Source organism: Zootermopsis nevadensis, unplaced genomic scaffold (genome assembly GCF_977971745.1).
Source record: "Zootermopsis nevadensis isolate Lab colony 2312 unplaced genomic scaffold, Znev_1.0 Znev_ptg000007l, whole genome shotgun sequence".
NCBI lineage: Eukaryota > Metazoa > Arthropoda > Insecta > Blattodea > Termopsidae > Zootermopsis > Zootermopsis nevadensis.
The window spans coordinates 6435206-6456019 of NW_028259139.1; the positions used below are offsets into that span (position 1 = coordinate 6435206).

Consider the following 20814-nt stretch of genomic DNA (forward strand, 5'->3'; position numbering starts at 1 on the left):
CCATGTGAACAAATTGACGAAATTTCTTGGACCTCTCCCTCACGACCTTAACCCCTACTGCTGGCCAGGTTGTGGCATGTTCCCCATTCCTATTGGTTCCGAGACCCTTGCCTGATTCTAACTCCTGTCCCCACTGTTTAGGCAAAGGCCCTTCCTTGATTATCAGTCTCCAAAACTATCCTTTTCCATGTGCGCGGCTTACAATTCCGCCATGACAAAACCCGCGTTAGCGTAAGCAAATTCCCGTTTTAGATATAAGGCTCTGATTACCATTTCCAGCAATGCGTTTCGTATGCAAGAATGGTGTTACCTAGCAGGGACGATGTCTTGCGCTTGCGTAGGACTCTGCTCTTAACATTTTGGTTGGTTGCGCGGCTAACTCATCACCCTGATTATGAAGGCAGCAAGGACCTCTCAAACGGTGAACTTCTACCAGACTACCCAGCGCGATACCCCAGCCATCTTTAGACTCAGCGTCGTGAAAATTTCAAATCCTACTCGGTCTATATGTTATATATTCTGTATTATAGGCTAAACAGACAAAATGCGAGGTGCGATATCAAAGAAACGATCACACCAGGCATCAAATATGTCACGACAGGAGTCAAAGCTGCCTCCACTATCGATTGTGGATGATAATGGAAAGCCATCTGAACTTATGGAAGCTTCTGTCAAGCAACAGGAAAACCCACCTCTTTTACAGGTAGTCACAGACAAATTCCGTTACTTTCAGTGTTTGTAGAAAAGGAAATTAATACTCATTTTGTAACTGAAGTGCATCACATATCATTGTCATCACATAAATAGCTTGATTTGTGATACTAGGTAACACATGAAAGCAGCCAGTAATAGGCACTACCATTTTCGTATTTGAGCAAATATCAACACTTTGTCACAAAGTGAACTTAGATAGAATTCTATTTTCTTTTAATTTTTATATCAGTCAAAGCCTTCTTGTAATCTGATCATTTCAAATTATAAAGGAGAACAACCTAAACATCATAAAGAGGTTATGTGTGAAGTTTTAATACTAATGATGTGATACAACTATTTTCAGGATCTATTTGCTTTCATTTTTCCTTTTCCAGAAGCACTCTGAATCTTTGAGACCAAGTGAATCTATAGGCAGCAACTATACTCCACCTGCAAAGTCCCTTCGTATACAAAATTTGCGCCCAGTAAGAAAGCAACTTCCACTAAAGTTACTTATGTTAGATGAACATGGAAAACTTAAATATCCAACCACAGAAATGATAGCTGAATTGGAAAAAATGAAAACAAAGGTGACAGAAGAAGTGCCAGTACAAGGAATTGTCAAACTACGTGTAAGTTTTACACTCATGAGCTATAAATACATTAATATTAGTTCATGTTTCTATTTACTATTGTGTTACATTACTGCAGTTTTACAATTTAAGCCCTGGTGTTTAATCATAATATATGAAATAAACATTTTCTTGTTACTATGAACATTTTCAAACAGCATGTTTCGAACTCCTGAGTATTAAGATATGATAAGAACCTGATAGTGTCCTGACTAATACAGTTGAGTGTTCAAGATCTGAAAGGGATGCATGGTTTTATTCTTGCACCACAGTCAAAGATTAATGATGGCATGAGCTAAATCTTCTGTTTAAATTTATAGGATCTACTGACTGGAAGGTATTACCAACAGAAGTTTCGGGAAAGAAAGGAAAAAGTCAAAGGGAAAAGAGATTTAGCACAGAAACAGGAAATGGAAAAGAAACATCTCTATGAAGAAGAGTTGAAGTATGTAGCTCTGGTTTATTACTAAGCACTACTAGAAGGAACAATTCCTAATGCTGATTTGCTTATTATCCTCAGAGATTTCTTTACAGTTTTGTGCTTGCATCATACCATAATAACAGGTCACAAAAACTTGTTGCACAAATTAAAGGATATCGTAGAGGTTAATGTCATGGTATAATGTAAGAATTTTAGTTTGAAGATACCAATTTTGAATTCAATTTTTCTTTTCTTTCCTCATTTAGTAGTGGAGCAAGCCATAATAATACTGAACAAGTTAAGTACTGTGTGCCTAGAGTAAAAAATTCTGGTGTGTTCACCAAAATGTTATCCTTAATCTTGTGAATGGTAATAATGATGTTAGAGTTGCTCGGGGTCAATGACCTTTCCATGGGAGGGTATCTGGCTGGGAGATGATAGATACATCACATGGGATTCCTCCTCCCCAGATAACCATGGCAACCAAGCCAACCATAATAACGAAGTTAAATGCCATTTGCAATCATATTTCAAGAAGTGGAGAAATGTATTTATGCCTTTTTGTAAATGGCCATGAAAATTCAAATGGCTTGACAGTTTTTAATACAATTTGTTTGTATCAAATGTTATCAGGATCATTTTTGTTGGTTTCTAAGTTATTTTTATGGATAGACAAATAAAGATTTGTAGGGTTTGAGGTTTTCATGGTGGTAAGTCTGAAGATGACTGTCTTCTGGGTTGTTCCGTCATGTTGTCTGGTAGAAGTTTAAAATTAACCCATTCAGCCACAGAGTAAGATATTTTATGTTCTGCAGACTTCGGGAAGCTGAGGAACCAATTCATCCTGATGACCAATTAAAAATGCTTAAAGATGCTATTGAGTATGAACAAAGTCTGCCAGTAAGAGAAGAAGATATTCAGCGTATAGAGTACTGTCTTACAGAGGTAATCAAATATAACACTCTGAAGGGAACAAAATACTTTATTTTGTATATTTGGCAATAACAGGCATTTGTGGTGACAAATAATTCTGTTAACAGCTATGATATTATGAATATAAAGTAATAAAAAAGGTCTTATATCTGCGGTAAGGGATCATTTTGAAGGGAAACAGCTTTTCCGTGTGTTTCATGGACGCTTTGACACAAGTACCAAAGTTCTGTACTTAACCGCAACACATCAGACTTTTGACATCTTTATCAATTATTCCAATAAAGAGCCAAGATATCACATATAAATAGCTTATTACTAGTTTGTTACCATCCTTTTAAGTTTACTTTGCTTAATTGTCATGTCATTTGCCTTTTAATAATCATTTCACTTTATGTAGTTAATACATTTTTTACTATTACAAAAATATAATGGATTGTCCCATAACTTTAAAAGTTGATTATGATTAGAATATGAATTAATTAATACAACTTATATTAATAATATTCATGTATGTTATTGCAAGATATCATTTTTCTCACTAGCTGTATAATTTCTGTTTTAGCTCAGTGGGTAATTTGTTGCTATTAATACTGCATTTTTAATTAATGCATTAGAAAACCAAACAATCATGTACATATTCATTTGTTTTTCCAGGTTATCAGGGACAACTTGGTAGGACCATATCCACAGAATCTATTGTGTGGAGCTAAGAAGAGAATAGCTGAAAAGTATTTGTTGAATAAAAAGTAAGTCTTACAGTCTTGCTGTATTTTATGGTAACAGAAACTTGGCCTTATTGTAAAGGAAGAAAGACAAATTTCATTATATTTCAGTAGCCTGTGATCTAAACACATTTTGAAATCATTATAAACAGAAACATTCCAGGAATCTCTTTTTCGTGAAGTCCATGTAAATTTCAAATTCCCAATTTTAGTGTTTTATTTGTTTGAAAATATTCAACCTTTTCCTGATACAGTATTTATCCTTAATACTGAGCCTTTTATGCAAATTTTGGGGCTTACAGGGTAATCATTTTATATATATAGAGTACAAAAATTCTAAATCTTTAGATAATTCAGGAGGAAGAGTGCTTTGTGCAACATAACTTCTTTGAGCAACTTAGAAGTGATCTATGTGTAGACATGTGAATTAATTCATGCAATTCTTATTGTTATTCATATTTTCTTTTCAGACATCACTCTCTATTGGATGCAATAGAAACTGAAGTTATATGTGATTATAATCAGAGTATTCGCAGAGCTATACTGAATTACATCCTACTGGATCCTGAGGAAAGAAAACATCTAAACATTCAAACATGTCCTACAGATTATTCACCGGTTGTCATTCATGCTCCAGTACCATGGCATTGCCCATTTCAAATATCTAGTCAAATGTTAGATCATAAACTTTTCATAGGAAATCCTATATTGTTATCCCTGAGGGATTTATGGGAACTTCAGTGAGTATTCTAATCTCTGAAACGAGACAATATTATGAAGAAATAAAATAAGAATACACATACGTGTTTTTAACCATATTTAAATACAATTCATGATTATCAGTAGATAATGTTGTTAAACCAATTATACATTTGGCTGTACAATTCTGTTTCTTATCGAAAGTTAACATATGTAGGAAGTTTTTAAGTCTTTTTATTTCTTTATATGCCGCTGGTAGTAATGGGTTCAATATTTTTCATTTTTAGTTATTCCAGCATGGTTATTGTGCCAGTAGATCAGCTGAGGAAAGAGTTTCCCTTCCCTTTTGAGGCTGAAACACTTACGATTGCAGTGGACAATTACTGCAGAAAGTCGAGGAATGTTCTTTTGTCTCAGTAAGTAACATGAGTGAGTCACGACAAATGATTGTTGGCATCTGTAGAGATTACAATCAGGAATACCTAGATGTAATTTCTAACGTATTTCTGACTGGCAATGACCTCAAGAATAATACCTTAAAGTTTTAACAAAAAGTCACTGGACATTATGTAGATTGATAATATAAGAGATAATTTATGTTTATTGTGTCTGTCAGGTGGTTACCACAATGTGCAGAAGTATTTCTTGGAATGAAGGACTGCTGGCGTCATCTAGTACCCGTAAAGAAAGGGGCATCACTGAAGATAATTAAACTGTTTTTTGAATGTGCTCGTTCACTTATGTCCCTGCAAATTCGCCAGCTGGTTATGAAGTCCCTGTTTCACTTTCTGAACCTGATTAAAATGTATGAAGTAAGTAATTTTGTTGTAAACTGACATTAACTGCTAAGATTCCTGCTTAACTCATTGATTCACATGATTTCTTGCCCTTTGCCAGACCATAGAAATTAAGATTTCTTTTACATTTTCTGCAAAACATCATCTAATTCATTATAATTACTACCTTCATCACATACTTTGAAATTGTTGAGAAAAAGTTTGAAAGAATTAAGATTTAGATGGCTAACTTAAATTTGCTTACATATTTGTAACTGGGAAATCCAAGGAGTGTACACTTCAAATTAATTTCACCAGTAGGCAAAATGTCAGTACATGAGGCATCCTGAAATCAAATCAATGCTAAAGTACAAGCATTGTACAGTAAGCAAAAATTGATGATATACATTATTTTTGTAAGACTTATTTTTATTCTGCAGCATTTTCCAGTATATTAGGAATTATTATCAGTGACATTCAGGTTTTATTTTTTCAGAAGACAATTCCCTTTATTGCAATTTTATATATATATATATATATATATCTCTATTTCTGTGGAATGGGTGGCATGAGATTTAATGATCTGAGTATTATTCTAATGTAAAAGAGTAGAGCAGTCCTGCTACACATCATATACGTCACTTGGGTGGAAAGGCAGTATAGCTCCTACTCATTCTTGAACTTGGCACTAGATGGGAGTGAGTGGTCAGCATCACGCCTCGGCCTTGCTTAACCCCTAGGGAAAGGACCCTGGTACCCATTTGATAGGAAGCTGGGTGGGTCCCAGAACCAATTTAGACACAGAGGTTAGAGGGAAAATCAAACCCTAATCGTCCAGCTCGTAGCTAGTCACTGTACTGACTGAGCTATTCCGGCTCACATTATTCTATTGTACTTAAACTTAATTTATACTGATTATTTTACATTTTATGTGTGTCCATCTGGTTAATATTTTTATTTATGTTGGACAGGGTGGCAATGACTTTGGTGAGGAGTTTGAAGACTACAAGTTCAATAATACACCGTTGGTCACAATATATGTGAAACCAGTTGTCAGGACAAATAATCTTAAATTTGAACCAGACCTTTATTATGTAAGAGGTTTGGTACAGTGTTGTTTTAAGAAGATAATTAAAGTGAACCAGAAACTGCCTCGAATAGAGCGTCTCCTGTTTCCTGGTATGTCTGTGATGCTCTAGGGTAGATAACTGATTATAATGGATTCCTTTTATCATGATGCTTTGGTGAAAACCAATCAGAAGATTGTTGAGCAACAGGTGGGAGAGTGTGGGTTCAGCCATCTGTATTTAAGTTTTCCAAAGATTATCTTCAACACATACATAGAAAATTGCATGTAGAATACCAATGCAGGCAATGGAGTATAAACATCAGGATGGTGAGATCAGTGATTATGAATGATGAAGCAAGGGAAATGTGGCTCTTTCTAATCATAACACATTGCATGGTCTAGAATATACCAGTCTGTAACTTACACAGTTTTTTTATGATATCTGTATGATCAGTAATAAACTATACTTTCACATCTCTTGACAGACATTTGGAAGTATATGTACATTTCTCCCAACTTAAAGGAGTTGATGAGCTAATAAAATAGTTAGCAGTCAAAGAGTTAATACAATGTCCCAGCTTTTGCCTGGAGGTATTGAGGAAAACTTTGAAATTTGTGTCAGGATAGCCAGTCCACTGAAATTAAAGTTCTATACCTTTTTAACCTGAAGAAGCACAGCAATATTTAATAGGGATTAAAAGTAATCGATATACCTTCAGTTTAATGACATTAAATAAATTTAATGTTGCTTATTTTTAGAAATGGACACCTCGAATTTCTATCTCCATGCTGTCGGTGTACACGAAGAAGAAGTACATAATATCACAATGGAAGCATTGGCAAGTTTTGATGCTAACCTCATAGGACCATGTTCATACCTTAAGATCTACGAAGCTTACCTTAAAATTCTGAATGGTGATGCTGAAACTGCCATGATTAATTTTATGAAAACTCATCCCTTTCCATTGCTAAAGGTACATGAAATTAAACAACTTCATCTTAATGAAATCTTCTATTTGACTACATCTTATCTATGATTGTATTTTGGTGTGTTGAATGTGTGATAAGCCAGTGGAACTACATCTTCTGTTTCTGATAGTTTACATATTTATAAATTAAGGTATTAGAATTGTAATGGGGAAAGTCTAAACAGATTTTGTCAGGAATAAGTGTTTTTTTTAATATAAGGCAGTAATACTACACCTTGGTATTTTGTCAGGTTTTTTGTAGTCTGGAAGAGTTTTACTGACATTTTGGAAGCACTTGCTGCCTCCATCATAAGGACAATCATTGTGTTGATAAAGAATTGTGAAGAACTTATGAGAGCTGATGCAAACAAGGAAAGCAGAGTAGGAAATTTACATGCTAAGTACTCATTTTATAATAAAACTTTAAAAAAAAGTTGTTCTAATTCTTATACTTCCAGGATTTCACCAGAAGAATTGAAAAGTATGAAGAACTGCGAGATGAGATCTGTTTTCTGAGACGTTTAGTTCCCCTTAACTTCATGTGTCTTGACTGTAATGAACTAAATGACACTCTTTGGAAAATGGTGGATGACTTGAGAACACACATTGTTAATTACCATGTTGAAAACAATAGAACACATAACAGGGAGTAAGTACATTTTGGCACTACTTCTTCTATCATCATACTTTAAGATTTTGACCAGTGTCATATTTTGTTTCAATCAGAGTATCTTCTAGTTTTTGCAGCTTTGAATTATGTGGGCCTCAATTTGTCAGTATATTCTTTGCTAAGTGCTTCAAAAACAGCAGCAAAAATTTTCAATGCAAAGTCATGTCTAAGAATGAACACATGTTCACACCTGCATGGCTTTTGTATAACTGGCATGAGCAGTGGCCTTTGTGAACAGAGTGACTTTGACTCAAGTATCATCGGGGAGGACAGAAGAGTCTATTATGCAGAGGTGGACCTGCTTCTGATTTTGTTTTTGTACCATAGTACGTGATTGTTATTGGGCCGAATTTTAAGTGGTACACTATCTTTTGACACATTTTTATTACAGTTGGTACACATGTAGCAGCCTTCATTCTGAACATTTTGTTGTGACCATCCTACCTCATCTTACAGGTTATGTGCCTTTTGCCATTAGAATAAGTATGTTGTGTTTTAGTATGTAATTCTTATATGTTTATGTAAAATAACAATCTGCTTTTAAATTTGCACAAGTAATTGTGTGCATACTTTGATATCAACACCATAATGTTGTTATGTATTGGAAATACAGTCTTCATTGTGTAGAAACATTGCCAACAATTAATCTAAAAGTAACAAGTTACTAAAAATGATAAATTTTGCTGTATGTATTTAATTTTCTTTGTTTTTACATCAATGAATATGTCTCCATTCCATGTATCAGCAATAGTCCTTAACCTAATAACTCTCCTGACTCATAAGCATAGTGAAACATCAAATATACCCATGACTCTGACATGTCCTTTATTTGTTCATAGCCCATTGGTCAAAATATGGTTGCCAAGGCATGAATTTTAGCATTAAAACTAGACAAAAAATTTCATTTACTTAAAATGAGTTGTTGTTGCTGCAGGATTTGTAACATTTTTGATAAGATGTCAAACCGAGCCAGTGAACTTCCCGAAACAACAGCGGAGCTTGTTGAACTGCAGAATTATCTCAATGAATGCCGAGATGTGACCATGTATAACCTGAGGGAAAAGATTCGGACTGCTGCCAAAAATGTTTTGTTTCTCATGGATCATGCTTTGCTGTCACGTAAGAGACATTGCATGTTCTAAGACTTGAAGAATACAGTGGATGGCAAAGTGTCATAGCTGAATTACTGCTGCCAGATTACCATTCAGTGTGCCAGGACATTTGCTTTTATACCTCGTAATTCTCAAGAATAAACTCATGGTGCACAAAGTCCTGTCATACAGAAAATTCTTCCATCATCATGTTTCCTTTTGAGTAATTATTCCAGAACTTTGTGGCTTTCAGTGGAAAAATTGACTTCTACATGGAAGATTGTCATGTACAGGAAACATTAGGTTATGCTACCTATGATGATATTTTGGAGAAATTCAGATCATTATCTGCTACATTGATGAGCTCACCACTGTCCCCATAAGCAATCACTGCATTTTTTCTACATCAGCATTCATGGTACAATGTGTATGAAGTGTTCTAATAATCTTCAAGATTAATGATGGGAATGTGAAAGCCTTATAATTGATATCCCTTCCTGAGACCCACTGTTGACAATCAAAAGTAACTAGTTTTATACACACTTGACTAAATTGTGTCACTGTAAAATATTGTACAATTTTGTTACAATATTGCCAATTTGCAGAGGAAGATATACATCTGAACTCACGGACTTTCTTGTGGCCCAAAGATATGGAAGCCGTATTGGAACTGAGTCAAACACGTCTGTCACATCGTAGAGACATTGTGGAAGGAATTTTAAGATCAAAACGAACTGACTTTGAAGCCAAGTACGTAATACTTATTATAACTTTATACATTAAACTTTATGGCATGGATTGGGAACAACCTATGAGTCACAGAGATAAGTGCTTAGCCCTTTTACTCTAATGGACAGTAACTTCTATAGAAATAAACATTTTTATTAAGCAGGTGGTTCACTGCAAATCTAGTATGAAGATTTAATGGTTTAAACATAGAATGAAGCATATTACTGAAGTACACTTTGTCACTTTACTGATAATTACAAGGTCCATTGTTTGTGTGGCAATAAGTATGTTTTTATTTTGTTATATTATTAGTTTGAAAAATACCACACATCAATAATATTAGTCCTTGTAGATGTATGCCACAGGCTTTCTTTTTTCTGGAAACAGGTTTTTGTTGCATCAGAAGGAACTTGAGCTTTTCAAGAAGAAAGATCCACCAATTTTGACAATGGAAGAAATGGAAGAGAATGTTCAGACTATAGAACAGATAATGCAAGTCCTGAACAAAGATAAGAATGAAGCACAGGTAAATAAATTTTGTTAATTATAACCTTATTTCGTTTCAGCTCATAACTATGTCATATTTCAGAGAGTATTTGCATGTATTATAGGATCTATGTATGTATGTTCCCCTAAGTTCATTCATTACAGTAGATCTTCCTTTATGTTTGAGTACATAGTACCAGACAGGGGATTCTTGTAATGTTGGTATTTCTCACAACTCTTCATTTTTACTTTGTTCATCAGTGGGTCTCTGCATTTGGAATCTATTAACAACTGACATTTCTTAAATTTAAATTATTGTAACTATTCATATGTGAATTTGTATATTTTCAGGCTGTCAATGAAGAAGAGCAGTTGTTAGATTTTGATCTTTCACCGTTCTTAGTTCTTCAAGCCATGTTAAGCATTGCAGAACCTTTGGATGAATTATGGCATGCTGTATATAGTTTTCATATTAATTATGACAAATGGTATTATGGTAAGTACAATTTTGTAAAGTATGTAAAAATCAGTGTAGTATTCAATTGTGAATGTTACATAAGTATTTTTACCACCCAGCAAGACTTTAACTTCCAGTATTAATCCCAAAGATTTATGTTATAATAATATGATAACAAGGTATTTCATTTAATTGTTGTGAAATTAATTTGGTTAGGGATAATATAAGCTTACTTTCTCACATGAGTTTTCACTCACACTTATGTGTGCTCATGTGTATAACAGATTCTCAAAAGAGACATTAATTATAAAATTATTGTACTTAAATTCTTCATCATAGATAAATATTCTGTTATTTTAGCTTTGAATCATTATTCCTTACTGTCCTTACTTTGTCAGCAAACTGTGAAAACAGTTCAGATGTTAAACACTCTGATTTACTAATTTCATTTTATAAGTTTATGTAAATATAAATTTTTTTAGCACTGTCCCAAATATTACATCTATCAAACAATTTATCATGGTTAGTTATAACTATGTTCTGTCTAACTGAGGGATAATGTCTTTACTAGACATTTTAATTTAGTCTGCATTATATTTATGTGCAATGAAGCCAGATTTACTCGAGATTTTGCATTCATTTGTATGAAACTCTACCTAACCTAAAGCACTAAAAGTTTATGTGCATTATTTTTATATTACTCATACTAGCTTTGTATAACATGTACCATGTTTAATAATCATCCAAATACTATAGCTGAAGAGCAAACTTCTTGCATCTTAAGAAAGATATTTATTTATTTTTAGGTTCATTCTTGATTTTGAATGCAGATGAGGTTAAAGATGAAGTGGATAATATGTGGCACACATTGCATAAATTAGCTAAAATTCTGTATGATATTCCTGGGGCAAAGCGAATTTCTGATATGGTTCGTGCAAAAGTGGAGAAGTTTCGCCAATATGTGCCACTTTTACAGGTAATCTGCAATAAGGGTCTTCGAGAAAGACACTGGCAACAGGTAATTTACTGATTTTTATAATATTGCTACTAGAAAATGGATATGATTACAGATAAATTTTCTGCTTAGTCATTAATTGTTTAAAGTTGATTCTATTTATTGCAACATATAGTATTCCTGCTGAGTTTAATTTAGAAAAAAAATTGCTTTCTTTGTGTTGATTATAACTTAGATATTATAGTAAGCAGAATGCTGAAAATAATTTAAATAAAGAAAGAAAACATATCGAGACCAGAAAGTGCTTGTTTTATTTAGCAATGAATCTCATTCGTAGTATGGGAAATGTATATAACTTTGCATAGAATTACTTTACCTCAATTTGTTTGTCTTTTAGATGAGTAAAGTGGTGGGGATTGAATTGAAACCTACCATGGAGTCATCCCTATCAGAAATGATTGATGTTGGACTTTTGCAACATGTTGCAAAACTGGAAGGAATTGCAGTAGCAGCCAGTAAAGAGTTTGCTTTGGAACACAACCTTCATAACATGAAACAAGAATGGGATGATGTTGAGTTTGATCTAGTGCCTTACAAGTAATTTACTAAGCTTCAGAGTTTTCTGTGTTTTTGTTAAGCTGTTCTGAAGTTAAAGAGGAATTCTGGCATGAGACATGTTACAGTCTGTTTGGATATTTGGTCATATTCTGTTTGTATGTTAGAAATTGGCAGTAATCTGTATTAATAGTCACCTTTGTCATCACTATCTATCAGCACTATAGTAGGAATTAGTTATAACTGACCTGGCTTTCAATGATCTGTCACCATTTTGAATTTGTTATTTGGCCTGGATCTGCTGGATACTGACCATTATAATTAGAGAATAATTTGCAAAAAATCAGATTAATTTGTCTTTCTGGGAAGTGATATTTTATTGTTATTATCATACTTTATGCAAACACATTCCTTCATCCAAAGTGTAAGAAGTTGGAGTAAAGAAAAAAGTGAAATAGCCAATAACTTGTTGCTGTGACTCTTGTTTCTTTCCAGAGATTTGGGTGTAGACATTCTCTCAGCAGTGGATGACATACAAGTGATGCTAGATGATAATATTCTTAAGGCACAGACAATGCGTGGTTCACCATATGTTAAGGCTTTCGAAGCTAAAATGCAGGCATGGGAGTCAAAACTTATATCTATGCAAGATATACTAGATGCTTGGTTACAGGTAATTTTAATGGATTCTGTCATTAAAATGAGGCAGTAGATGAATAATAGTTTATAAAATAAAATTATATATATCTGAAGATTTCTGTCTTCTGGGTTGTTGCGCTATGTAGTCTGGTCGATGTTAACCAACGTTTCAGAGGTCATACTGCCTCCGTCATCAGGGCGATGAAACGTTGGTTAACATCGACCAGACTACACAGTGCAACAACCCAGATGACGGAAATCTTCATACTCACCGCTGTGAAAACCTCAAATCTTACTTATATATATCTGTTTAATAACAGAAGGTAAGTTATTCTCAGAACCATAGTAATACTGAAGCTGTTATAATTTTACATTATATTTTTTCAGATATATTTGAATTTTTGATCTGTAGTAAAATTTAAATATACAGCCATGTTAATAACTGACAAACTGTTTAGCTCAATACCTTTCATTCTGTCTAGCCATATAGTACAACATATACTTTAAAGTACAAAGTTTAACCGCCAGTAAACAGAATAGGGAATATTGCAACACTGGTGATGATTCTCACTGAATCCAAATGTATATGTTACATAGTTAAACTTGGTTGTGAATAAAAGTGGTTGGACTTTGAAGATTATGTTGTTTTAGCTTGGTTCCTGTATTCTGCTAATAAAGTAAGGATTATTATCCATGTGCATACATCCTAATAACTTTTGGATTATTGAGTCAGCCTTGATGAAGGTCACTGTGGAGTTTATGTCATTTTTTTAATCAGTTGAGTCAAAGGAAACTCAGCTCTAGTGGAGCAGTCTATGCCATTAAGGATACTTGAATAAATAAGTAAATGTACTTTGCGTTGCATTTTAATTATATGATGACCTCTGTTACTGATTTTAATTAATATCTTAACCCATTTAAAAATAGAGTCAGCTATTTTTCACTTATTCTTGCAATTAATGTTGTATCATAATATTACCAGTAGTATAAAACATAAATGGCAGTATACATTTGGTTACTTATGTGTAGAGAGAAGTATTAGAGTTCTGTATTACAGCGATTAACTTATGAGTTCCCCAATACTTGGGTTTTGACCTTTCTTTGTTTATTCATAGGGAAAGATCTTTCCCACAGGTATTTTGTACATGTCTTCAATATTTTACTGTTTACATTAAGCAGCATAAAAGAATATGCGATATATGTTATTACAAAATTCTTTCCAGTGTCAAGCTGCATGGCTGTACTTGGAACCGATCTTTGGATCTGAAGATATGATGCGCCAGATGCCAGAAGGGTCAAGAAAGTTCCGTGAAGTGGACAAGACCTGGAGAGAAATCATGCTTAACACAAAGGCAGATAAGCGTGTTCTCATTGCAACTGATTATGAAAACATGCTTTTCTTGCTGAGGGAAAACAATACTTTGCTTGATGAAATTCGGAAGGGACTTGATGATTACTTGGAGAAAAAGAGATTGTTGTTCCCACGGTATGTTGCAAAATTTCTTTAGCTTTATGTTCAGTAGCATAAATGTAAGGGGTAAAGTGGTACTGCATTCAAACCATAAGTGGTTACTCTTATAGTATTCTAAATAGTGACTGTATGTTGCATTGTATTCAGAACTAGTTTGGTGCAAGTGACAAGGACTGTGGTACTTTTAATTGTACAATTTAAACAACAGTCTTCGTTTAGTAACTATGTTACGTTTGTAGTCAAATTAGATCCATGCACAGGATGCATGAGGAACATTGTTATATTTGAAACTCGCTATCATGTCCTTCTTACTGCAAATTAGGTTTGAAAATACAATTGAATTATTATTTCTAAAGAGCCTTTAAATATGATGCTAATAACTGCTTTTAATGATATCAATAACTAAAAGTATAACTTCTTAATATTCTTTCATAATTTAGTAAAATCAGAAATTCAATTAAATGAACATTTATGAATATAGATCATTGTATTATAATGTATAATTATTCAGTTAAATATTGCATCAATTGTAGATGTGGCTATGGCCAGTTTTTTCCACATACTTTAACATTTATTATCAGACTCCAACTGAATAACCTATATAGCTGGAAAAGTGTTACTAAATTAACTAAGAATATTTTAGTTAACTGTATAATGGTACAGTATTAATATTGTTTATAGAAGTTACATTTTATGATTGATGTTAAGTATAAAATACAACAAATTCATATTTCTGAATTCTGTTATAGATTCTTCTTTCTGTCTAATGATGAGCTCCTGGAAATCCTGTCTGAGACAAAGGAACCCTTGCATGTGCAACCATATATAAAGAAATGCTTTGAAGGTATCAACCTTCTGCAGTTTACTAAAGAGGAAGTTATAACAGGAATTATCTCAGCAGAGAATGAAATTGTGCCACTGAGTGGACAGATTATTCCTGCTGATGCAAAGGTACATACAGAGACCTCCTTGCCATATATATAACAACAAGTTTATATAAGTATGGTAACTTAATAAACATTTTGTAACAATTTTTTAAGTTTAAAATCAGTGCTTCCTAAATGTGAGCTATCAACATTATCACTTTAACTAATCTGATCAGTAATGGTAATTTGTTCTAATACTTTAGGAAAAATGTATATAATCTCCATGGACCAGCAATAATAAAATATGGATCGATATTGATTTCCTAAATGATTTAGTGTCTGTGTAGCACTGACTGATTGCAGGGTATGGTTGAAAAGTGGTTGTCCCAGGTGGAGCAACAGATGGTGCAGTCTATAAAAGACTCTTGCATGATGTCAGTAAAAGATTACTTTTCATCGACATACAGAAAGTGGGTACTGAACTGGCCTGGGCAGGTAGTCCTATGTGGAAATTGCATAAACTGGACTGCTGAGGTCACAGAAGCAATGAAGAATATGAAATTGCCTGTAAGTCAGTTAAATTTAGATTATGACTATTAAAGCATTTCTAGTTTGTTTAACGTAAACTTCTAACATTGAAATTTCGATGTCAGTCTTGGAAAATTCTTGTATGCAAAATATTTTGTGCAATTTTAATTAAATTTGCAATTAATACGATTAAATCCTCACTACAAATAATATGTACTCTTCAGTCATGCAATATTAATGTTATATTTCCTAAGATCCATTTTAATATTGTCCCCCCAACTACATCTAGCTCTTCCTCTGTAACATTTATAATATACTTGACTTTTATGGTGGGGATTTGTTAGTCCTCTGCCTGTGAAAACTGTTATTCACAGAGCGAAACTTGCCTGTCATAAAATATGTTTTTTCTGCATTGGTTTTTCATGTCATTCCCTGAAATTAAATCAGAGGTGTCGTTACTTATTTGTAGATAGTTTTTACTTATCTTTATTTATGCAGATTGGTGAAACTTAACTTAATCCTGGGGTCTTGGGTTCGATTCCCGGCGGTGCCCGAATTTATGACTTGTGTTGGGCAAGGCCGTGGTCTAGGCAACACAGAGTTTTCCTCCGGGGGCTTCCCTGGTTTCTCCGTGGCATCCCAACAATTACTCCAGTCACACACAGAAGAAGGCAATGGCAAACCACTTCTGGATCATCTGCCAAGAACGTATATGATCAGGTCCCAGTCCGAGAAAAGGATGGAAGGATCCTGTTCATATGGACCTGTCGTCAGACAGAACACTAAATAAATAATAACGTGGTCCTACAAAAATTGTAGGTGCGGCCTGAATAACAAGGACATTCAGAATGTAATTTTTTTTTACAGGAATACCTTGCCAAATCCAACAATCAAATAGATGAACTAGTGGAATTGGTGAGAGGTGACCTGACTTCTGGGGCTCGCATCACAATTGGTGCACTCATTGTCACAGATGTACATGGTACAGATTTACTCATAAAATTTATTATCTCTCCCAGAACTCTTTAATGTAGCACATAATATTCACTGTTCAGTTACCTTGACAGAAATTTCATATGATAGTGTGATTTTCACAGTTTGAGAAGTAGTAAATCCATGTTTAATAGTAATAATTATTTTTTAAGAGAAGCGCAAATCTGAAAACTATGTTCAGTAGAACCAAATATTTAGCCCTGTAGCAACAAGCCATTGTCTTGCGGCTGTGCTAAGAATTCCAGGGGATTTCTCTCAATTTATATGTTGTCTCCTTGAAATTTCTGGGTTTTTTCCCCTGAGACCTCATAGTACTATTTAACCACATAAATATGTTACTATCCTATTTTAAGTATTTTTGGGGAAAAAAATTACACCATTATACATATTACAGTCTATCTGAACAAAACACACCAGAGAAAATGTAGCAGTCGATTCTAAAACTATGCAGTTTTATTGTGAAATCAGATGGTTATTAACTACAATCTAATGTAAAACTGTGTACCACTGACACTTGTTCACTTATCTGATAGACTACACAGTGAGCTCTATAGTATTTTTGGCACTTTGGACAGTCATATAAAAGAGCACTGTCTCCCCCTGGCATTAGAAAAAACTTTATTACTTGAGTGATGCTGCATATTTTGCAAACTGTGGTTGATTGTCCTGGTTTCTAAATGCTTATAAACAAATTTGAAATGGCCCACTATTTATCTGTGTAATGAGCTTAATCAGTGTAATACATATTGAACATCTGACTCTTAACAGATAAAATTAAACAAAAATTAGTAATTTGAATGCCTTATAAAAAGCTTCATTCACTGAGAAATGACAGTGGTAGTAGTCTTATTTTTTCTGAGGTAACTGAATCAAGTCACACACTTAAATTTTATGACATTTATTTGTACTGTTTCAACAATTTCAGCTCGAGATGTGGTTCAAACACTGTGCGATTTGAAGATATCTTCATCACAGGATTTCAACTGGATCAGTCAACTTCGTTACTATTGGGTTGAGGGGCATGTTGTGGTATCAGTGATCACCACAGATATTCTCTATGGTTTCGAATATCTTGGCAATACCTCACGTCTTGTTATTACACCATTAACTGACAGATGCTATAGGTAATTGATATAAGTAAAAGTTTGTATATTTTTGTATCTTGACTTTCATTTTATTTTTCTATTGTCTTGCATTTATTATGTCTGACTTTAGTAATACGACATTTAATTTTGATTTCTTTAGCTTAAGACAAAGAAATTGTGGAAATTAGCCAAATACAAAACAGAAAATATAACTAGATGATGAATTTAGTTTTCTGTAAGCTATCAGATTCCTAATGTTAATTTTGTCTGTCATATTTTATATCAGAATAGGGAACAACCTGATCAGGGAAAAGGGGCATAAAATACTGTGTCCATAATGTGATCTTTGTCAATGAGAATGTGACAGTAAATATGTTTAGAGTCTTTATGGTATATTGCTTTTGCTGGAAACAGGCTATCATGAAAATTTTTCATTATTTCCTCAGATCAATTGGATAAAAATTTACTTGGATATTATCCATCGTCTAGTAATAAAACGTAAAAAACGTAAAACGACGTTTCGGAGATGGGGCTCTATCTCCGTCTTCAGGTTCCTACTCAGTTGGGCCCACTAGATAGAGCTAATCCCTATCTCCGGACAAAAAAAAAAGTCCGGAGATAGGGATTAGCTCTATCTAGTGGGCCCAACTGAGTAGGAACCTGAAGACGGAGATAGAGCCCCATCTCCGAAACGTCGTTTTACGTTTTTTACGTTTTATTACTAGACGATGGATAATATCCAAGTAAATTTTTATTCAATTGACTCTTCACCATCGTCAAGAAGTTTTAGATTTGATTTCCTCAGATACTCCAGTCGATTGACAGGATACCATACTTTAAAATAGACTACAACCACTTCTTCCAAAAACCCCTGTTAACTGTTAACTTATAATCAATAATTCTGCCATATTTAATTCAGTGTTACACAGCCTCAGCAGTTGATGTAGCCTACTCCATGGAGACAGATTAATTTTGAAGCCTGTCTTGTAATTAATAGTTCATATTCAAACTTAAGAATATTTGTCACAATAAAATCCTCTTTGGTAACAATCCGTGCCAGATGCTCCTGTTTGGAACTGATACGTCTGGTTGCCCAAGAGGATTTTATTACGTGCAGTCACCATGAAAGTTTCAAAGTCAATATATCTGTCTTGTTTCTACAGAACACTAATGGGTGCTTTACATTTACATCTGGGAGGAGCAGCTGATGGTCCTTCAGGAACAGGAAAAACAGAAACTACTAAGGATTTAGCTAAAGCTGTAGCAAAGCAGTGTGTTGTGTTCAACTGCTCAGATGGATTGGACTACAGAGCCATGGGAAAATTTTTCAAGGTACATGATCCTATCAATAAAGTATACTTCTACCAGTGAAGAAGAATTAATGGATTTCCAGCTGTGTATACTTGGCATGTGTATTTTGAAAAAGTTGGCAATTATGTCTCAGGTTCTCAACTTTCTCCAGACTGAGAGCTAAGTTTGTACTTCTGAAATGCCATGATTATCAAAGGTACCATGGATAGTGGAAGGTGTCTAACATAATATTCCTATCAATCATTGACACAAACATTTAGATTACCATGTAAATCTTACTCTTGTGTGATGTATAGGATACTGGTATGTTTACAGGGCTTAGCACAGTCTGGAGCTTGGGCTTGCTTTGATGAATTTAACCGTATTGATTTGGAAGTCCTATCAGTAGTGGCTCAACAGATACTGACTATCCAGATTGCAGTTGGCCAGAACTTGGAAAGGTTTCTCTTCGAAGGAACAGAGATATCTCTTGACAGGACCTGCTCAGTCTTCATTACGATAAATCCAGGGTACTGGACTTCATTATCTGCACGTTCAACTCCTCATTTGAATGAAGTTTTATGTTAAGATAAAAACAATAACTGAATTTCCATCATTCATTTCTGGAAAATATTATGAAGTGTAGAAAAATTATGAGATATCAAAACTAGTTCCATTCTTTGTAATCATTAATAAATTCATCAAATTGAAAACTATATCAAATTTATATTTCAGTTTTTCATACCTCACAAGTAATGTTGAAATACAATTTATAATGAAACTGATATTTTGTGTGTAAGCAGGTGAAATTATTTATATTTGTACTACACAACTGAATAAAGTAACAGCATTTTTTTCTTCAGATATGCAGGTCGACAAGAAATGCCAGACAATTTAAAGGTGTTATTCAGGACTGTAGCTATGATGGTACCTGATTTTACAATGATCAGCGAAATTACTCTGTACTCCAAGGGATTTATGAATGCTAAAAGGTACTGGTTAATATTTCAAAAGATTTTACTACATTAACATTTATTGTATGGGACTAGGAGATCATAACCCCCATACCTGGGTTTGTCAGCTGGACTTTACTCCAGGTTTAATGGTATGCCAGTATACTATTGTGACATGTATTCTAATTAATTAGTGCTTCCAATCTGCTGAGTACATTTTAGAATTGTACCTTGATTTTTTAATGTTTTATTTTCATAACTTTTATAATCTTCCTGATTATTTAATTACATTTTCAGTCTTGCAGAGAAGATTGTACAGACATACAAGCTGTGCTCAGAACAGTTGTCTTTGCAGAATCATTATGATTATGGGATGCGAGCTGTCAAAACAGTGCTCACTGCTGCTGGCAATCTCAGGCTAAAGTACAAGAACCAGGATGAATCTATGCTTGTTCTTCGGGCTATTGTTGATATTAACTTGCCAAAGTTCCTGCCACAGGTTTGAATAATTGAATACTTCCAGCATGTTTAAGTGTAAATATAATTTGAAATGTAAGCTTCTATGCTTTGTGGAACATTTTTCTGTCCCCTGTGTTTGTGAATCATAGTATAACAGTTTATTATTTTCATGCTAAATTCACTATGACAATTCAACACAACAGTTTCTTTCTTCTCCTTTCTTCTTCATTCATAATTTTCTTTCTTCCTTTCTGCTTCCCTCTGTCTTCCCCTGTATATTTTCCTTCTTTTTTACATTACTTTTTTATGTCTTGGCATAGCATATATAAGAGACAAAATCTTTAATTTTGGAGAGAACAGTACAGAATATGACTTATATAATCTGTTAAGGACTGTAATGATACAAAAGTCTGTTGGGAAGGGCTTGTGATGGTGCATTGTTAACTGTCTACACTCATCCACAAAGATGTTTTTTTTAAAGAAAAGAGTACTTGAGAAATAATTTGTTTACCTGTGGGTTTGATGGTTTAAGAAATGTGAATGAAAGGGGAGTAAGAGTATGTCATATCTATGTGTTACAAGGATCTAGGAGAAGTTTGAGACTCTTGTATTACAACTGTACACAATATTATTTTTACATTTACTGTTTTTATAATTATCTAAGCTGTTTGTGA

At 33.9% G+C, this 20814-nt stretch overlaps 1 protein-coding gene across 1 annotated transcript in view; it reads left to right on the forward strand.

Moving 5' to 3' along the window:
• Positions 1 to 281: 281 nt before the first annotated feature.
• Positions 282 to 20814, forward strand: part of Dnah3 (dynein heavy chain 3, axonemal) — a 55654-nt gene continuing 35121 nt past the window's right edge. Inside the window, exons 1-27 of the mRNA XM_087344130.1 lie at positions 282 to 703; positions 1089 to 1325; positions 1646 to 1770; positions 2562 to 2691; positions 3334 to 3425; positions 3872 to 4141; positions 4388 to 4516; positions 4717 to 4912; positions 5848 to 6055; positions 6705 to 6919; positions 7372 to 7562; positions 8518 to 8702; positions 9280 to 9424; positions 9791 to 9929; positions 10241 to 10385; positions 11153 to 11364; positions 11699 to 11898; positions 12352 to 12529; positions 13719 to 13981; positions 14716 to 14917; positions 15196 to 15399; positions 16228 to 16342; positions 17279 to 17477; positions 18602 to 18770; positions 19065 to 19258; positions 19592 to 19720; positions 19979 to 20180. Coding sequence (XP_087200256.1) covers positions 545 to 703; positions 1089 to 1325; positions 1646 to 1770; positions 2562 to 2691; positions 3334 to 3425; positions 3872 to 4141; positions 4388 to 4516; positions 4717 to 4912; positions 5848 to 6055; positions 6705 to 6919; positions 7372 to 7562; positions 8518 to 8702; positions 9280 to 9424; positions 9791 to 9929; positions 10241 to 10385; positions 11153 to 11364; positions 11699 to 11898; positions 12352 to 12529; positions 13719 to 13981; positions 14716 to 14917; positions 15196 to 15399; positions 16228 to 16342; positions 17279 to 17477; positions 18602 to 18770; positions 19065 to 19258; positions 19592 to 19720; positions 19979 to 20180 — 4833 coding nt within the window. The 5' untranslated portion in view covers positions 282 to 544. The remainder of the gene's footprint in view (positions 704 to 1088; positions 1326 to 1645; positions 1771 to 2561; positions 2692 to 3333; positions 3426 to 3871; positions 4142 to 4387; positions 4517 to 4716; positions 4913 to 5847; positions 6056 to 6704; positions 6920 to 7371; positions 7563 to 8517; positions 8703 to 9279; positions 9425 to 9790; positions 9930 to 10240; positions 10386 to 11152; positions 11365 to 11698; positions 11899 to 12351; positions 12530 to 13718; positions 13982 to 14715; positions 14918 to 15195; positions 15400 to 16227; positions 16343 to 17278; positions 17478 to 18601; positions 18771 to 19064; positions 19259 to 19591; positions 19721 to 19978; positions 20181 to 20814) is intronic.